The sequence below is a fragment of the Catharus ustulatus genome, chromosome 20 (genome assembly GCF_009819885.2).
Source record: "Catharus ustulatus isolate bCatUst1 chromosome 20, bCatUst1.pri.v2, whole genome shotgun sequence".
In the NCBI taxonomy this organism is placed as follows: domain Eukaryota; kingdom Metazoa; phylum Chordata; class Aves; order Passeriformes; family Turdidae; genus Catharus; species Catharus ustulatus.
Genome location: NC_046240.1, coordinates 9,018,285 through 9,031,070, shown reverse-complemented (window position 1 = coordinate 9,031,070; position 12,786 = coordinate 9,018,285). Strand labels below are relative to the sequence as shown.

At 40.5% G+C, this 12,786-nt stretch overlaps 1 protein-coding gene across 2 annotated transcripts in view; it reads left to right on the top strand.

The window, feature by feature from the left end:
- PRKCA (protein kinase C alpha) overlaps positions 1-12,786 on the top strand; it is a 141,858-nt gene that overhangs the window by 106,857 nt on the left and 22,215 nt on the right. The window contains exon 9 of one of the 2 annotated variants that reach the window (XM_033076405.2): positions 4,887-4,916. The exons of the other annotated variant lie outside the window; for it this stretch is intronic. Coding sequence (XP_032932296.1) covers positions 4,887-4,916 — 30 coding nt within the window. The remainder of the gene's footprint in view (positions 1-4,886; positions 4,917-12,786) is intronic. 2 annotated transcript variants of the gene reach the window in all.

The window sequence follows — 12,786 nt, the reverse complement described above, 5'->3', positions numbered from 1 at the left end:
GGGCAGAGGGAAGCAGAACCCCCCCATGGAATATTCTTCCTTGGTTTCAAGGGGCATCACTGTGATGGCTGCTGAAAATTCACAGCACAGATGTCTGAATGGTGATATTTCACTTATTAGCTATTCTGGTATGGCACAGAAGTGGTGCTGGCTCTGATCATCTTTTCCTTTATTTCTGTTCTCATTTATAGCCTGGCTTGCACAGGCATTTTATTTTAGGTGCTCTGTAATATGGAACAAGTAGACAGCACTGAGAAAAATGCTGCTATTTGTGATTTAATGACATCATCTAAATAAATATTTCCACTCTTCTAAAATCAGCATCAGAACCTTACAGGAAGAAGATTGCAGGTCTTGACTGTCATTTTCTTGGAGGAGTGAATTTCTTAGGTGGTTAAAAATGGACCAAGGGTTCACACTGGGCCACCTTCCCATTTATCAGTTTATGGAAGGAGTAACTCCAGAGTTCTTCCCAATCCAGTCTGCACTTGTGGTGCTTGGTCTACACTTTTTGATATATGACCATGTGGTTGGTAGCCAACTACATTGATTTAAGTGATTTGAGTATAAAATGACAATAATTTCCACAAAAATATTGCATTACTTATATCAAAAAATTTAAAAAATCATGGTCTTCAGAGTAAAGGACTATGTAAATCTATGCTATACAAGAGTGGAGAAACTTTAGGATTGTTTCATTGTTTCATATTAAGAAAGAATAAGATTATTTTCAGCTTAGAAAAGACCAGAGAGCCAATAGATGTAGAATCTCTGAGACCACTTTCTGATCTTGAAAATTCTAAGATGTTCTGAAAATTGACTTTGCCCTTTTGACTAAAGTTCAGAAATGTGGGGTAGTGGGACCTCCAGGACCAGTTAGGAGCCATTTAAATCAGAATTTTAAGACTATCTGCCTGCTTCTACATTTCAACAGGCAGCTTTAAGATTTGGCCTCAAGCTCTCATTGATCTCAAACCATTTGCACAGCACCATCGCATCCTTTTTAGCACATCACTTCCTCGCCCAGATTTCTTTTGGAAATGTGGCTCTTAGCCACACAAATCTCATGGAAAGGCTGCTGTGCTCACTGGACCTCCTGGCACATATTCTTAAGTCATTTATTCAATGTAGATCTACCATAAAATAGCTATATGAGATTATAAATAAATAAATAGTAATAGATTCAAACATTCTTTTCACCTATATTTGTAACTGGATGCTAAAAACTCTTTGTCATGAGAAATTTCCTCATGGCCACATCTCTATCAGTTGAAAAATTAACACCCAACCTTTGCCCAGGATTAATCCTATCCAACAAATGGGAGCAAATTTGGAAAAGGAAGTATTGAGGATGGTGCTTTTTTTGCCTTTTATATTTTATTGCAAGGAGTTTTGTTATTATATTCTATGTATAATCTGTATGAACCTGTGCAGTATATAGAAATTGAGGTATATTATGCAGAGGTGCAATGCAGTATTTTCTATACAACAAATTTTATTCAATCTATGTATTTTCTGGATCTCACCTCTCACTAAAACTCACAAATGAATTATCTGCTCATTTAGCAGTGTGATCAAATCTGTCCTCAGTGATTTATACATGATACATCATTATTAATATTTAGAGATAAAAATATACTCCTGTAGGAAGTGGAGGCAGGATAAAATCTGTCACTATTTTTCAGCTGGTTTTAACCTTTAGTTGTGAATTTTCTCTTTGGAATAGCATTATTTGTGGCCATCTCAAAATGAAACTCCCTTCTCACCAGGCATATTCAGGATAATTGTGGCTGCTCCATAATTGTCCCTGCTGATATTGCCATGGGAACTCCCAACAGGCCCAGGTTCCTCCATGGAACCAGACTAGGAAATCTTCTAACTGCAGCATCTACTCTTTGTTGCATTCTTATTTTCATCTTCCAGTACTTTTCTAGTTAAAAAAAAAAAAAAAAAAAAAAAAAAGGAAAAGGCAGAATATTGAAATAATGCAACCTTATAGTATTTTTTTCTATCTGGTTGTGATTTGAGCAGTAAGATGCCTTTGCCATTTAGGGCATCATTCTTTTTTTCCTGAATTTTTGGGAAAGAAATGTGCAAACTCTAAACCTTCTATTGTGGGAGATTATTTGAATTTGATCAAGCCCTTTTTTTATTTTTCCTGCTTAGAAAAGCACTTCTTGATACTTAAATATCACCTTAGAATAATAATAGAATAATTCTGATTTAAAAGTAGGCTGCTGAATTGTTCTATCATCTCTCCCCTTCTTTCCACATCACCAGCACTGGGAAATGTTATTAAAATTACAGCAGCTGTTATGGTCTATATAAAGGATTTTTTTAATTAAACAAAGAGCAGAGCAGCCATAATCCTTACCCATGGACACATTTAGTGAGCAGGAGGAGTGTTGGTGATGGGAGCAGCCTCAGCCACTGCACCCAGCTCTGGCAATTGCAGTGATCCCAGCACATTGTGAGGAAATGGGATTCTGCTCATCAAATCCTCGTTTTAGAGCATCTCTGGGAAGACACAAAATGGTCCTCCTGGTGCACACTCCTCACATGTCAGATATGTTCTTTTGTTCTGATTATTTCCTTTAGTGTAGCCCTCTGGGTGGCTTTGACAGGAACAAAACCCTTCCCTTAATTTCTGAGAGCTCTGACTGCTGTCCCACCACAGGGACTGTCCCTGAATCCTGGGAGGGGACAAACATCCACATCTCTGGCTTTGAGTCCTGGTTGTGTGAGAGATTCCAGCTGCTTTGGCCATGGGATTGCTGATGGAGTTCCTTCCTGCAGCCCAGAGCATGAGGAGAGGGAGCAGAGCTGAGAGCAGGGTGGGTGTCGTGTCTGAGCACTGGAAGTGGTTGGTCATGTCAGTGGTGACATTTTGGTGACCTCTCAGTGCTTCTAAACAGAACTATCATGATCCTAAAGAAAATGTCTTCTAAAATGCCTTATCATTATTATGATCCTAACGAAAAGGTCTTCTAAAATATCTTAGCATTTTAAAGATATCAGGATGGATATGGAGCTTGGCCATTGGACTCGGTTATAAATACCTGAAACCTCCCCACTGACACAAGATCTGAGATATTTCTGCTCCTGAGCTCCTCCAGGACTTTGTTTCACCAAACTTGTGTGATAATCCTTGTGCAGACCCGAATTTACCACCCAGAAGGCTCAGGCTGTGTATCTGGGCACACAGAGCTGGTGTGGATTTGCACCATCAGCCCTCCCCGTGTCAAACAGGACCTGAACTGTCCCCAGAGATCAAGGCACAACTAAAACTCTGATCAGTTTTGTTGGTATTGCACTCTCATGCTAAAAAACCTCTTTCATTTATTCATAATTTCTTTTCTGAACATCAGCACATCAGATTGTTTCAGTGCAGGCCCTGCATTTCTCAGATCTTTACCACCCCTCTTAATTTGTTTTAAAGCCGTTTCTGTCTGCTTCATTAGAAAGGAGAAGGCCAGAACTTTCTTAATCTGGCATTTTTCTGATATTCACAAAAACTTTAGGTGCAAAGGAAATTGTATTTCTTTCCTTTAATCAATGGCCAGGACATCCTAGAGCAATCTTTATTCTGAGCTGGAGGCTGGGTAGAGATGTTGCACTTGCATAGCCAGGGCTGTAGCAGATACTCCAGGGACTGTTTCAGTGGCTTCTTAAAAACCCACTGAGTTTTCTAATTAGATCTATTTTCATTCCAAAAACCCTCCCCAAACAAACAAACAAACACAAAATTCCTGAGACAAACTGTGGAGGAGCTTGTGATTTTTGTTAGTTTGTAAGTTCTCCAGATCTCTATAAAATGTTAAGAGGGCTGGGAAGGAAATACTATTTTTGCACCTTTGAAGGATAGTGATGTTTTGCCTCAGAGCTGTTATACTGCAGTTACTTTATTTTTTTTTTAATAAATAAAATATATGGTCTCTTCCCTATCTGTCTCTAACCAATATGCATTCTCACTTTGAAGCTTCAGGCAGGTCAGCAGAGGGGGCATGGAAAGGAGAAATAACATTGCTGACACTTCAAATTACAAATGACAAGATGAAATTTGCTTTTCAGGAAACAGAAACTAAGCCACACTGAAATCATGACCAGCCAAAATATCACTGGCACATCAATCCACACTCATTATGCATATAGAGATATAAAAAGAAGAGCTGCTTTTTTTGGCCATGGCACTCATTCCTATTTTTAAATTGTGCATATTTAATCATTAGAGAATAGTTTGCAGCATTATAGAGATGCTGTTAGATGACTCCATCTGTTCTGTGCTATAGTTTGGCAGGGGGAATTCCCATATGCAGTTGTCTGGAGGTTTCCCATCCACTCACCACGACACAAACTGGAGAACTTGAAATTTCTTAACTAGATGGCAGAAATCTCTGCTTTCAGTTCGCAACAGCTGCTGATTTCCTTCAGGCTTTTCTCAGTGGGTTTGTGATTTGAGGTGGAGAATATAAACAATCCTGTTGATAGCAGGGATTTCCTGCCCCTTACATGAAGTGTGTGTTGTGAAACAAGGCAAAACCAAAGATCCCAAATCCCCTGTGTGCTGTCACCCCCCTGGAGGTCATTCAGGGGGGAGAGCCCTGAGTGCTCCTGCCCAGCTGTGCACATCTGGGGGTTTTGCCACCAAGGTGTTCCATGCATGGGGTGTGTGTTTGTGAGCTGAGGTCACTCCAAAGAGCAGCACAGCCCCTGCCCTGCTGGAGTAATGAGCCCCCATTGATTTGTCCTGGGATTTTCTGTGTCCATTTCTGTATTCCCGCTGCTGCTGTGTCTGTATTTGTTATTTGCTGCTGCTAATTGTGGTGCTGTGATGTGCCAGCCTGTTACTAACCACGCAGTGTTTCTCCCTCTCCTGTCTCTTCCAGGACTGTCATGTAAATATGCACTTCTTCAAGGTAGTTTTCTCCTTGGTGTTCTGCACACAACACCCCCTCTGTCAACATCTGGAGTTTATTGAGTTTAATTTCATTCTCACCATCTTTTAAGGATGCACTTGGTTTTTTTTTTTCCAATGCAAGTTTTTCTAATTGATTAAAAAAATAAGTGAAGTACAAATCTTCTATAATTTGTCAACAAGTGATCCCCAGATTAGAATTCTGCTACAAAAAAAAGAGTGATCAAACCAGTGTGCCTTTCTTTTTGGAAGAGTTAGAGTGCCACTCTCTCATGGAAAATGGAAAAAGGTGCATCTTTAATTTGAAAGACATTCATGGAATTTTAAGCAACTTTCACAGATCAAATAATGCTCATGGTCACTGTATAATGAAATAGATAAATTTAGATAATAGAGCATGCATGTTGTATGATTTAACATAGTACATCTATTGCTGGATGTTATTTGGAGTATGATTTATTGTAAGAGACATTACCCATGTGCACAGATGCTCTGGTACCTGAAATACCAATTCACCTGTTTATTTCTCATTTTGCTCCTTGCACTACTCCTCACATCACTGAATTACTGCCATAAAAGTTACATCTCAGCATTGAGAACTTACATGTGTTTTGTTTATATTTTGTTTATATTTGCATGTCTCTAACAAATTATCTTGCTTTATTAGGGCAAAGGCCACTGGCACAAACCACACTTTCAGTTTCATACACTGGTTAAGTTACAGTTTCGATTAACATCTGAAACTCCTGTGTTGTTAACTGTGTTCTAAGAATCTGAGATTATTGAAGCCATTATCACCTTCAAATAGTATTTTTACAACTGAAGTTGACCTGGAGCACTTTTCATTATCACTTAAAATGCTTATTTTGAAAACCAAACATTGTTTTTAAAAGAGTTGTTTATCTTATTAATGCATGATTTTAACAAATGTTCTAACACTAGATCAGAAAAATCAAATTAATCACTCTTCTTAACCTTGATTTTTTATCTCAGAAAAGCCTGTACAGAAGAGCCTTTCCTCAATCCCTTAACCTCTTCGTATTTGAAAATAAAATCACATGGTGGTTTCATCGGTGAAACTTGTTTTATGCTGGGAAGTTGGAAGTTTCTCTATTTAAATGCATTTTTAGAAGGGCAGAAGTCACCCTTATAAAATGCATCTGACATAAACAGGAAGTTTTGTCACCTCATTGTATAATCCAGGCCTTGAAGAACACTGATACAAGCTGACAGAAGTCCTTGGTTAATTCATGTTTCCACCCAAAAAAAAGGACTGAAGGGTTTCCCACAGCTGCTGCTTCACGGGCAAAATTCATGTTTAGTCCTGGTGGATTATAAACATGAATTCCATCTGGGAAAGCTGTCACTCTGTTTCTATGGGGACACTCTGGAATTCAGATTTTTCGTGGAAAAAAACCACTTCCTTGTTTATTATCTGTCTTTTCTCACTAGATCACCATAAATCCCCTTTCCCCTGCTGCTGCAGTGAGGCTGAGCCCTGAGCTCACCCAGCATCCCTGGGGATGATCCAGGAGATCCCTGTGCCAGGAGCATCTTTGGGAATGACCTGTGGGAATCTCTTGTGGGGCTGCTGGGGAGGTTTCACACCCAGGTTTATGAAAGGAGGAGCAAGTGAAGGAGGAAGGGCTGCATTCCTGAGGAAAACACAACAATTCTGAGCTAGGAACCAGTAAATGTACAAAAATGAATGTCTAATATCACAGCAAATGGGAGAGGTTGTGAATACTTGTTGTGGAATAATCAGACACTGGGAAGAGCCACACATCCATCCTGCTTTTGTCCCACTGCAAAGTGTGTGTTTAAATAGATTATTTCTCAACATCATGCAGAAAACACCTTCATCTGTGTGTGTGAGAGAGTGTGAGAAAGAGATAAATCATTTCAGAGCACATTAAGATTTGGATACAGAATCCCAAGGTTTTAAAATCATTCCTGTTCTGCAGCTTTGTGTGGCTGGTGGGGTTTGATTGCAGGGATTTTCTCTAAGATCAGAGAACTGAAGTCTTTAAAAATTCTTTTAGAACAGAATTTTAATTTTTTTTTACTTATTGAAATAAGGTTTATGCTTAAAAGCAAATTCCACACTCTAGGTTTTTTTATTATTGAAAACTAGAAGTAATTTGCATAATTAAAGGATGGAGGAGCATCTAGAAAAGCAATTCTTCTTCTGACACTCAGGGGTTCGCTGTTGTAGCATCCTGTTTGCTTTTGGGGATTTTTATTGCCACCACCACAGGATACTTCTGCAAGAATTCTTGAATATTATTCCTAGGCAGCCTCTTTAATTACATTTCATCTCGTTAGGCACTGCTCTGTTGCAGGGGAGAGAGTGTTTGGCAATAAAGGCAGGAAACAAAGTGGACTCAGGTGGCCACAGGATTATTAAACAGATTAAACATGTTGACAGTGCCAAATGGGGAACTGGAAACTCTTCCCTCTCTGGATTTCAGAGCTCACACAGATAGACATTGCTGTCCAGGGCAATATCCCCTGAAATTCCTGCCTGAGGATGGATCCATCCCTTTTCCAATGTCTTTTATTTTACTTCACTATCTAGGGAATATAGTTACCTTCACCTTGTGCCTGGCACATTTGGGAATATTTTTGAAATCTTGTGTTCAGGAACTTCACACAGTTCTAACTTCTATCCAGCAAGACAAAAAAAAATCTTAATAAAAATAATTGAATAGGGAATGTTGTTATAAACCCCATAAAAAAGATCTTCTGAGCAGCTCCATGGTGTATTAAATTGTTGTCTTGATCTGACAGATTCCCTTTTTTTCTTTATCCTAAGTAAAGTTGAGGTTGAGAAAATAATTTCTCCTCAGAGTGAGAAACCACAAGAGGTCAGCAAAGAACAGGGAAAAGCTACCAGAGCTGAGCAGGCTCCTGCAAAAGGCCTGAAAAGAAGGAAATTATCCACCTTGCTTGTGAATATATACATAGAAAATACAAACCCGTTCATTTAAACCATAATTTCAGTAAAATTCAGTATAACATTCAAGTTTGATAACTGGCACTGATGAGAATTTCCCCTCTAATTAAAATATTTTGTAATTGCAGGTGTAAAAGCAGGTACTGCTCTGCTCAGCTCAGGATTGCTCAGCCCAACACTTTGGTGGCTTCAGGACTGGGTTCCCGTGGCCTTGGACGTGCTTTCTGCAAAAGCATTTTTAATCCTTTTCATATGCAGCACTACTACTCATTGTAGGCAAATCCTTTACATAAATTTACTGATGGTAATTAATAGGGTAAATATTAAACAATTTTAAGAGGAGAAGGAGAGGAAATGAGGGGAAAAGACCTAAAATAGATTATACTTAAGTCTCAGGTAGAGTCTTACACCCACCTCATTTATATTTTTATGAAACATTCAATTTGCCCTCATGCCTTTTTACTAGCAATGGGAATGCTGTGAATTTTTTTCCAGCTCTATTTTCAATAACTATTTTAGCCATTGAAAGAGAAATGCATTTTCGTTTTGATATATTGCATTTTATTTTGATATATTGCATTTTTTACTAATTACATCAGTTTGCCATCACGAAAATGACTCTCAGAGTGCTGATAAACAGCTTTTTGGTTATTTACATCTCTTCAGTGCTCCCCTTGCTGCAGAGAAGTGTTGCTGCAGTGTAAATTCACCAAGGAATGGCTGAAATCCATGAACCTCGTGAATCCTTGCTGGTGTCCCTGGTACCAGGAACCTCCCTGATTTCCAGCAAAACTCTGCTGATGATTTATAAACTGGCCTTAGGTTATGGCTGAAGATTAAACCTCATTCTGGTGAAGCATTGGGTCTTGCTGGGGCTTAGAAATAGACTCTTCTCATTTCAAATTCTCAGCATCCTGGTAATTAAGTTGTAGAAAGTAGGAAATTGATAGTCTATCATAGCATCTGTAATTACATGGAATTGGAAATGCAATAATGTAAGAAACAAGCTGCCACAATGACAGAGAACATTCCACTGAATGGGAGGGCTTTTCTTCCAGATTTTGTCTTGAAATTTATTGGATTTATTTGCTTTATTAAAGGCTTGCTAATGGCTCAACACATTGATCAAGGTCCCCACTTTGTGAGTACATGACTGGAAACCTGAATGGGTCCTTCCTTGAGACTTGGAATAAATCATCATTATTTCAGTTTTTCCATCCTTAGTATGAGCTTTGCTGGTTGTGTCAGTGACATCTTCTAAGGTTTGTGTGAGACCTGAGCTGCTCTCATGCTCCTTGTGCAGGATCCAGAACTGAGCATTCCTTTCACATCTGGAATTTCACTGTTCAGGCTGTTCCATCCTCCATCCACTTTGCCATGTTTGTAAGTGATATGCAGAGTGTTACCTGCAGTGGCTTTGGGTTAATTCAAGAATTAGGAGCAGAAACCTTGGCTGCAGGTGTGGCAGTGTGAGATCCTGATTCCTTCACGTCTGAGGAGCACGTGGGGTCTGGCAAAGAACTGCTGAGAACTTTTTGCCATGTGAAAAGCAGGGATTTTGTTAGGATTTTTAGAGGGATTAAGTCATGGCAAGGACACATTTCCTGCTCCATAAATCCCAATTCTTGGCACCTGAGGCAGGTTGTCCAGTGGATGTGGCTGTTGTGGATCCCTGGGAGTGTCCCAGTGGGATTTGGAGCCCCCTGCCCTGATGGAGGGTGTCTCTGCCAATGAAATGACCTTTGGGGTGCATTCCAGCCCAGCTGTTGGTGATTCCCTGGCTCTGACACAAGCCCAGGGCAGCCACTCCTGGGCTGCTGAGCCTCCTGCAGTCAGAGCTGTGGGGTTTGGGACAGAGCCTGCAGAGCTGTGCATGCTCCATCCTGCACTCCCTGCCTTCACCACCTGCACAGGGGGGTGGTGGGTGGAACCTGAAAGGATGAGGAGGGAATGGTGGTGTCCATGTGGAGCAGAGCTGGGAGAACCCAGAACACTCAGAGCTCTGGATTTACCTCCCTGTCAGGTGTTGGTGGGGCTAATAAATAAAGGATGGACTCTGGCTCCCCACACAGCACTCTGCTCATGTGGTGGGAATTCTTAAATATTTTTTCCATTTATCACTTTTTCCTCTTGAAAATGTGGTGCCAGGGATGATCCTGCTGGCATCTGGGAACTCACTGGGAGTGAGTTACCCTGACAACCGAGGAGCACATCCTCTAGTGAGCTGCACACAAAGCTTTGTGCTTGCTTGGGTATCTGGCCATGGCACAGGGGTGGGTTTCTGCAAGTTTCTGCAAGTTTGGATCCTGGTGTTCGTTTCCCATGTGGGAACAAAGCCAATCTCACCCAGCTGAGTGTTGCAAACAGCAGCTGAGGAGAGGCAGTGGAGCAGAGCAATGCAAGGTGTTAAAGCACTGACTCATTGCCCTAGAGAGATTGGGAGCAGGAAAGGGAAATTTAGTTTGTTTGGTTTTTTAATTCTCAAAATTTTATTTATTATTGGCTAATGTGAAAAATTACCTATTCAGTCTTTTTTCTCTGTAATTCCTAAGATTCTCTACTATGGAAATACACGGAATGCAGAAGAATCAACATTCAAATTTATTGCTTTGTCCTATTTGATTTTCTTCACAGGGAAAAATCAGAAAGTTTTGAAAATAATCACCAAGAATTATTGCAATTGCCATCAAGAATGAATAATTACTATTCCCTAAATCACTTCTGTTTCTTCTTTGCATCACACTTCTCATTAGGTTTTGGATAACATTTTTTCCTATTTAATTAAAAGTACAGTTGCTACTCTTAGATTAAAAAGAAATCCAAAGCATTTTTACTGCGAAACCTGAGATATCTTTTCCAAAAAGCACCTACCAAATTCCCAGAGTCTCTCCAGTGTAGCACGCTGTAATTTCTTAACACTCCATGGAGAAGTGAGTTTGGGCTGAATATATAAGATATGTCTCACCTGTGGTTTCAGGGTAAAAGAGCTGGCCGAGATAAGGTGCGTCCAAAGCAGAGGAAGTAAGATGATGTGCATGTCTTGTTTTCTTTTTAGATTAACTTTCCTGCTACCAGTGCAGACTAATTTATCTTTAACATTCTGTTTCCCTGGTTGGTTTGCTGCAAGCTGGCTTTGTTGTAACAATACTGTGTTTTTATCCAAGATAATAAGCCAAGGAGCTGGAATGTGGATTGAAAATTAATCCAGGGCCTGGAATGCTGTCTTCAACTTCAGCAAGTTTTAATATCCATAAAAAATAAAGGAGGGTTCAAATAGGATTCTGAGATTTTCAATTTTAGTCATGGTAGGAAAGGCAAAATATCAATCTTCTCCAATAAGCTTTTAGGAATAATTTGAGTTTATGTCCCTTCTGTAGCTGCAAAACTGGTTTTGCTCTGGCAGTCTGGAAGAGGATATTGGCTGCATGGCATTTTCTGTCTGCTACAGCCAAGGTGTTTCAGATATAAAACTCATGATACTGAAATGTCTTGAAATTCCCACTCTATTTCCACTAGGACCTTAAGCCAAAACGCAGTAACAGGAATTCACGTGCCAAATTAAAAGGATTTTAGGATTTTTTGCATGCTTCTGATAGGGTGGTGGCTGGCCAAGGTGATGGGAAATAAGGACCTTTGATAAGGTTATGATAATTTAATGAGTTCCTGCCACTTTGGGGTTGTGTGCTTCCTTTGAGTCAGTCTGGTTGTTCCCCAGCATTCCCTGGTTTTTCCAGCTGGTTTGCAGCAGGGTTCTCTCTTTGCCCCTCCTATGGCAGCTCAGCCAGGGATCACCAGGACTGTCACCTTCCCAGGGCACAGGTCACTCCAGCTCAGCACATCAATAAATTCCTGCCCTGTTCACCTCCTGCCCGGGTCAGGCAGCTCAGAGCCCAGCTGAGCACACAGGAGGAGCCCTGTGTTCCCCTCAAAAATCTGCCAAAATAGAATCTCAAACCGAAATGACATCAAATTTTAAAAAAGCTGAAAAATGGGAGTGAGAGGAGCATGTCTGTTGCTCATTGAATCTAAGAGCTCAGAGGATGCAGAGAGGCCTTGGCTGAGTTCTCAAATATTATTTTAAGATCCTGCCTTCAGATCCTGACAATTCCAGACTGAGTGAGTGCAGGGGCTCCAGCTCTGGAGCCAGCAGCAGGCACAGGAGCTGCTGGTGAACCTGCCATGCTTTTTTACTTAAAAAGTGCTGGAAACCCCAGAACCTGGGATTGTAATGTGGAAAGCACTCCCTGCCTGGTTGGCAGGTTTGTACCCAAAAAAACAAATGGCCTTGGAACAAAATTTGATTTTTTTGTTTCAAGTTTTATACATTTTTCGAACAAGCTGCCAACAAGCTGCCCAGTGGGTTTAAAGTGTCAGAAATAAAGCTGGTGCTTTCCATTCAGGAATCAGGGCCTGATTTGGATCTCCATGAAAAGGAGGATATTGAAATTGCTTTGTGCATCAGAAAAGCAAGATCTTTATCTGAGATCCCATTTGTGGAACATCACAAAGGCATGGCCAGCTCAGCTGCTCCCTTCAGCCACGTCTTTATCTCCTACAAATAACGGATATTGGGATTTGGGATTTTTTTTTCCCCTTCTTTTGCTCATGGCTCAATCTTGTGTGGCTCAAAAGGAGCTTTGTGCTGCCCAAAAGCTCCAGCACAGATTTGTCCCAGCAGCCAGATCTGCCCTGGGAACATTTCTTGCAGACTCAGGGATTGAAGCTGACACCCAGGACTCTCCCTAAATGTTTGCACAGCACCTGATCCTGATCAGCATCTCCACAAAGTGCTGCTTTCATGCAAACATTGCTGTGGAGGAAATTCCCCATTCTGAGATGTGCTACAAGTTTTTTAATAAAGAGATCTAAACTTGCAAAATTCGTATCCCTGTAGGGCATAAGATTTTCTGCACTT